The following is a 6,980-nucleotide window of genomic DNA, read 5'->3' as shown; positions in this document are numbered from 1 at the left end:
ATGAATATGATTTAATGCGCTTTTGAACTACAGGGAAAGGGTGCTTTAACTTGAGCAACACCATGAACACGGACGCTGCCTATAGGCTAGTTCTGTCATGTGACACCACATTTATTTGCGTTAAAGCCCCTTTTCTCGACAAAAAGTGTTTCCAAACAAATTTTTGCGACATTTTAAGTATCGATATAGAATTTATGCGCTAAAGTTAAACGGAAAAAGATTGTGTCGACACATGAGAAATTGTATTGATAAATGGCATTTCCATCAGCTACAAATTTTGAAGCGCTAAATATTTTTTCGCAAAAAAATCCTTGGATGGAAACCTGGCTAATGATGCTGACGAGCGATCAGTTTTGCAATACGTCGATAAAATTTGACAACTATTATATCACAAACTACCAGAGCTTTGCAGCGTTTTGGTAGCCTAATCGACGCTTAGTTACATTTACATTTAGACATTTAGCTGTGCTAGTGGCGTTAAATTTCATTTTTAAGCACATTTCACAATTGAGATCCCCTTAAAAATAATCAACCCCCTCCCCAAACGTGATCGGATGTGCGCGCATCTTCTTTCTCTCTCCCTGCTCTAACATCCATGTTTCCTTCTCCAGTCTAGCGCCGCGTTTTTGTAGGATACACCGTGGCGTATCAAATCAGATTCTCCAACCCCTTCGCCGATCGATAGGTCGCAAACAACATTATAGCCCCTAATTGTGATCCCCACACGACTTCATATGATCGATCCCGTGTGATGCGAGCCCAGCTTAGGTTCCCACGGCCGCCCATGTGCTGTCTAACTCCGCTGGGACTGCAACACTTCTGGCTTCGCCTGCGCCATCTGGCTTGTCGGCCCATACCGTTACAGGTTCTTTAACATGCTTCTAGTCCAACTTAGACGCAGGGCAGTGAGCACACACACACACACACGGGCTGAGGGAGGGAGGAGACAGGCGTTTAGTCAGTGGCAGATGGTGTGTAAGGGTCTGGTCGCGTCTGAAGGCGTACCGTAGACCCCCGTCAGTGACTGTCCCCCGAGGGGCTTCACAATCAATGAAAAACGAAAGCGCAAAGAAAGGCAAGAACAAGAAGCAAGCGAGTCCCACTGACGTGATAGTAGCTGAGGGCTTGAGTTACTACAGGCTAAACACACTACAGTAAACATGGCCTATATATATTTAAAGAAAAAGTAGTACAGAAGTATGAACTATACCTTAGAACTGTCTAGAAAAAAATACTCAACACAACACATAAAAATGACAAAAATAATATATATAAAAAAAAAATACATAGCCTAAAATTTAAATAAAAAGTAGATGCTTTTATGAGGGACAAATGTGCAAAATATTGCATTTGTTGAGCTTTATTAAAAATGATCTGCATTGGTGTGTATGTTGCATAACCAGACCAAAGTTGTGGCTCAATAACTATTTTTTGCCTTGTGCAAAGCATGAAAGTTAAAAAAAAGAAAAGCAAAAAATGATGAAAACATACTACAGTAAAACATATATATTTAAAGAAAAAGTAGTACAGAACTATGAACTACCTTACAACGACTAAGAAAAAATATACTCAACACAACACGTGAAAGTTACAAAAATTATACACAAAATTATAAATAAAAAGTATACAAATCACCTGTTTTTATGAGGGGGAAAAATGGCAAAATATTGAATTTGTTGAGCTTTATTAAAAAATTATCTGCACTGGTGTGTTTTATGTTGCATTATTGGTTGTTTAATCAGTGTTTACTGCATTATGGTAATGTTGTGTGTTATCCTGTTGGCATTTTTATGGGTCACACTTTGTATGTTAGTTGCTATAGTGAGGCCAATTCGATAAACTTTAAGTCATCAGGTGACCTTCTATGTACCACTTGTGTTGTCATCAGATAGTGTTACAGTTACAAATGAATGCAGAAAATGTAAATGTAAGATTGGCTTGGTATTTTATTTATTAAATCGTTTAATGGCATATGCAATTAAAATAGGCAGTACATTCAGAACACTATTTTACAGCAAAGATTCACAGGTAACAAGTTTTTTAAATAATACAATTTAACAGTAGCACAAAACCTTATCTATTTACTAGAAATATATGTGATGGGGAAAAATAGTAAGGAAACTTCTAAACTCAAATCTTACACAGGGAGTAAACAGAAAAAGAGGAACTTTTTCCAGCTCATTCCCAATGTCCCACCCCTGCCCCCTGCGACCAGCAAAGTTTCACTAGGAATCTTTCCACTCTATGATGTCAGAAAATCTGGCTCATTTAAACGTTGGTGGATTGGAAATACAGAAAGAGCTCAAAGCATATCTTAACACAGTGATGTAATTTGTCTCACTTGTGTTTGGTTACTATGGACCTCAGGCGAAAAGCTTTTGTGCTTAAGAAAATCGCACTTAAATGAACGACCAAATTAACCCCCCCCTCCCACTACACACGCGCAAATCTGCCTCTTTTTCATTTTGCGCACACACACTTTTTTTTTTTCAAACAACGAATACTGGCTTGGGGGGAAAATCGTAGCGGGTTCTAATGTAAGACAACAGTCGGGCATCGAAGACGTTCAAAAGACCAGGAAAAACAAACATATATTTATTTAAATGGGCTGCTGAGAATGGAACGATAAGAAGGCGATTTGCTTGCTTTTGTGGGGCTCCGCGGATCCCCCGATTATGAGAACGGTAGCGCAGGTGCTGCTTGAATTACCATACAGCTGAGAGCAAACTTATTCCGCCTGCACACAACACACACACACACACACAGCGGAAAAAGGAAAGCAAGTGGAGAATTTGGCCTCCATACAAATGATGCGTATTCTTTTGTGAGTTTGCCTGACGCACACACAGTGTTAGCCTGAGGAATGTGTTTTACACACAAATCAGGAGACTCCATGAAGCAGGAAACGAAAAGGGAAGTAAACTGAGATTGTCTTCCTCAAATGTGCTGTTAGTTCACTTTTAGATTAGTTTAATTATGCCAAATAAAACGCACGCGTTTTATAACTCCCCGAGCGAATAAACAAACACAAAACCATCACGTATTTTTCAATTGCGTCGCATTGTACATAGATTCAAATGCAAATAATGTATCTATAATAAATAATCTAACGTCTAAAACGTAACGTTGTAAATTACCGCCACTTTTACGCACACACGAGCAGCGCTGATTTGTTTAGGAGAGGTTGGTTGGTAGGGGCTGGTTGCAAGGGAGCCGCATTGTAAAGCGTGGGACAGATTGTGGGTAGTGGTTCATTAGCATATTATTACCCCGGCATGTGGCACCCCGTATAAAACTGGCGGCAGGCGGCCTCGCTCCAGATACAAACGCACAGTGTCCGCGGGAGAAGGACGTGAGGAGGGATGTTGGACCAGTGACGAACCCTGGTTTATAATCAGCCCAAGAAGGAACTATAAGAATACACACGAGCATCTTTTCAACTTTTCTTCTCCGACTTCTGAGGATTATATCATTCTGACGGAATTCAACAAGTCCGTTTATTTTAATTTGGGACTTCTCCGATTGTTTTGGACACTTCCTTCGGGAAAGAACTGGGGATTCTGTCGCTTTGTGCGCACTTGACATGAAAGGGAACTGCGTTCACGCTCAGTATCTTTTGAAAGCACGCCTCTTCCAATGAATCAGTCGGCGAAAAGAAAAGGCTTTTAATACGAGGGGTCCCCTGACTGATCTGGGAGCAACCAAGTTGCTCAAAGACTTTCAATAACCTATTTATTTATTATTTATTCATCATGGGACGCTACTTACTGTTGCTCTTCTCTATCCTGTACATGCTGCTCTGCCAGGTAAGACTGACCTCTCACTCTTTTCTGAATCTAAAGCAGTGTATTAATTGCAATCACATTTAGATCTAAAATTCAAACATTACTTCTTCTCCAGGCGTCTTCCTCAGGCGTCTTCGAGCTGAAGTTGCAGGAGTTTTTGAACAAGAAGGGTGAGCAAGGCAACAAGAACTGCTGTAAAGGTGGACTGACCACACCGTACCAGCAGTGCGAGTGCAAGACTTTTTTCCGCATCTGCTTAAAACATTATCAGCCCAATGCATCTCCAGAGCCACCCTGCACCTACGGAGGCACCGTCACCCCTGTGCTGGGCTCCAACTCTTTCCAAGTGCCAGATACTTTACCGGATGGCTCTTTCACCAATCCCATCAGGATGAACTTCGGTTTCACGTGGCCGGTGAGTGTTGATGCATTGACTTTGAGAAGTAATTCAGAAGTAATGTTCAGCTCATTTTCTGATGGACAAATCGTCTTTTGCTGTTGCAGGGAACCTTTTCTCTTATCATCGAAGCAGTGCATGCTGATTCCAAAGAGGATCTGACAACAGGTATGTGGTCTCATAGCAGAAAAAGAATGTTAATATGAATATTTTTGAATTGCATCACTGAAAATCATCTTCTACACAGAAAACCCAGAGCGCATCATCAGTACCATGACCACACAGCGGCACTTGACTGTGGGCGAGGACTGGTCTCAGGACCTGCACAGCGTGGGTCGAACCGAGCTCAAGTACTCTTACCGCTTTGTGTGTGACGAGCACTACTACGGCGAGGGATGCTCTGTATTCTGCCGGCCCAGAGATGATGCATTCGGTCATTTCACCTGCGGAGAACGTGGAGAAATCATCTGCGATGCCGGGTGGAAGGGCCAGTACTGCACAGAACGTGAGTTAAAATATTGTATATTAATTTATGTAAACATTGCATAAAATTCCGAAAATTTTATGTTGTTGGTTTGAAAAACTCGACCCAGATTTGAAAAGATTGCGTGTAACTTATTTAGAAAAGAGAGGGAGAAAAAGCAAGGGAAAAAACAAAGTTAACGGTTACGAACAACTTGTAACTAATACCCCCGCCCCCCACACTCACACTCCCCCCTCCAGCCCACTCTCACAACACACCACTTAATTTATTCCAGTCGGGAGGAGGAAAGTTTTTAGGAATAATCTCACGCGTGCCATAAATTTACATGCTGGCGTCCTATTGGTTGCTCCCAGAGTGGGCTGGCTGCTGATTGGCTGGCGTAAGGGAGGTATTGTTTGAAGTGGGCAGCTGCCGGGAGTGCGCAGACAATGGAGCAGCTGTCGCCCGCTGGCCGCGCATACACCAGCTGTCCACTCTTATCTTCCCTACCCGGAGACATTGAGAGCACAGGAGGGAGAAAAAAAAGTTTTGACCCACAGTGAAGAGAGGGAGGAAAGAAGGGTCCCCTTGTTTGTGAGCGCCCTATTGTTGTCATGTGTTAAGCAGAAATTCTTCAGTGGTGATTAGGAGATTTGAGTATTTTTTTAGCAAGAGAGACCGCTAATAGGTTTAAGTGACCCCAACTCCCTCTTCATTTGACATAAAATGTCCTAGTTAGGATGTACAGAAAACAAAGTTAAAATAAGAAAATGTGCTTTCACGATCTTAACGCAGGTGTTTTGTCCTCCTTACAGCAATTTGCCTTCCGGGATGCGACGAGGAGCATGGCTTCTGCGAGAAACCCGGAGAGTGCAAGTATGTTCATTTCATGTTTACGTCATTAGCTGTTGAAATGACCTTCAGGATTTATTTTCTAATCGGGCGATTTGTTTATTTTGTGCATCAGGTGCAGAGTGGGCTTTAAAGGCCGCTACTGTGATGAGTGCATACGTTACCCAGGATGCCTTCATGGAACCTGCCAGCAACCATGGCAGTGCAACTGCCAGGAAGGCTGGGGTGGCCTCTTCTGCAACCAAGGTAAGAAAGCGAGCAGAGCAAAAGACACACAAAAGATCAAAGAAGCATTTAGAATGGCCTTGAAAGACTAAGCGACACAAGGATGTTTGGTAGAGACGAGAGACGCTGGCTGAAAGAGAGATATGGGATAGACATTTGAGCGTGCAGCAGCTGTCCAGCTGCGGTCCAGCCATGTGTCACTGCTTTGGGTCAGATTAATCCACATGTGCTCAACATATGTCCGCCTCTGTTACAGATCTGAACTACTGCACACATCATAAGCCCTGCCTGAATGGAGCCACTTGTAGTAACACCGGTCAGGGCAGCTACACCTGTTCCTGTCGGCCAGGATTCACGGGAGCCAGCTGTGAGATCGAGGTCAACGAATGCACAGGAAACCCCTGCCGCAATGGAGGAAGCTGCACTGTAAGTTTGCCAACATGTAAATTAGACTTGCTTTTGCATTAAAACACTCATTCTCGTTCTTTTACTAAGCATCCCGTTCCTTTTGCATTCATAGGACATGGAGAACACCTACAGCTGTACTTGTCCACCTGGTTTTTATGGCAACAACTGTGAGCTTAGTGCCATGACGTGTGCAGACGGGCCGTGCTTTAACGGCGGACGCTGCGCCGACAACACCGATGGTGGTTACTTCTGCCAGTGTCCCACAGGATACGCAGGGTTCAACTGCGAGAAGAAGATCGACCATTGCTCCTCCAGTCCATGCTCTAATGGTATGATGCATTTTGGATTTGAACTTCATGAACCTTTGTGATCAAAAGCGGTCCAGAATCTCATTCTCTTCCCTTTTTGGTCCACAGGTGCACGCTGTGTTGATCTGGTGAATTCATACCTGTGCCAGTGTCCCGAAGGGTTCACGGGCATGAACTGCGATCGTGCCGGGGACGAGTGCTCGCTGTATCCATGCCAAAATGGCGGGACTTGTCAGGAAGGGGCCAGTGGTTACATCTGCACATGCCCACCTGGATACACCGGACAGAACTGCAGCTCACCTGTGAGCCGCTGCCAACACAACCCCTGCCATAATGGTGCCTCCTGCCACGAGAGGAACAACCGCTACGTGTGCGCTTGCGTTCCGGGATATGGAGGACGCAACTGCCAGTTCTTGCTTCCGGACAGAGCGTCCCAAATTGCCGGCGACGTTCCCTGGACTGCTGTGGGATCGGGAGTCCTGCTGGTGCTGTTGTTGGTAGTTGCATGCGCCGTGGTGGTGGTTTGCGTTCGCTCGAAGGTT

The 6,980-nt window shown here is 44.1% G+C and overlaps 1 protein-coding gene across 1 annotated transcript in view; it reads left to right on the top strand.

Moving 5' to 3' along the window:
* Positions 1 to 3,752: 3,752 nt before the first annotated feature.
* LOC107700799 (delta-like protein A) overlaps positions 3,753 to 6,980 on the top strand; it is a 4,209-nt gene continuing 981 nt past the window's right edge. Inside the window, exons 1-9 of the mRNA XM_016502614.1 lie at positions 3,753 to 3,806; positions 3,901 to 4,200; positions 4,290 to 4,350; positions 4,430 to 4,687; positions 5,461 to 5,521; positions 5,613 to 5,743; positions 5,979 to 6,148; positions 6,243 to 6,459; positions 6,547 to 6,977. Coding sequence (XP_016358100.1) covers positions 3,753 to 3,806; positions 3,901 to 4,200; positions 4,290 to 4,350; positions 4,430 to 4,687; positions 5,461 to 5,521; positions 5,613 to 5,743; positions 5,979 to 6,148; positions 6,243 to 6,459; positions 6,547 to 6,977 — 1,683 coding nt within the window. The remainder of the gene's footprint in view (positions 3,807 to 3,900; positions 4,201 to 4,289; positions 4,351 to 4,429; positions 4,688 to 5,460; positions 5,522 to 5,612; positions 5,744 to 5,978; positions 6,149 to 6,242; positions 6,460 to 6,546; positions 6,978 to 6,980) is intronic.

Source organism: Sinocyclocheilus anshuiensis, unplaced genomic scaffold (genome assembly GCF_001515605.1).
Source record: "Sinocyclocheilus anshuiensis isolate Anshui unplaced genomic scaffold, SAMN03320099.WGS_v1.1 scaffold1127, whole genome shotgun sequence".
NCBI lineage: Eukaryota > Metazoa > Chordata > Actinopteri > Cypriniformes > Cyprinidae > Sinocyclocheilus > Sinocyclocheilus anshuiensis.
Note: the sequence above shows the minus strand (reverse complement) of the source record. Positions and strands in the feature narration are given on the sequence as shown.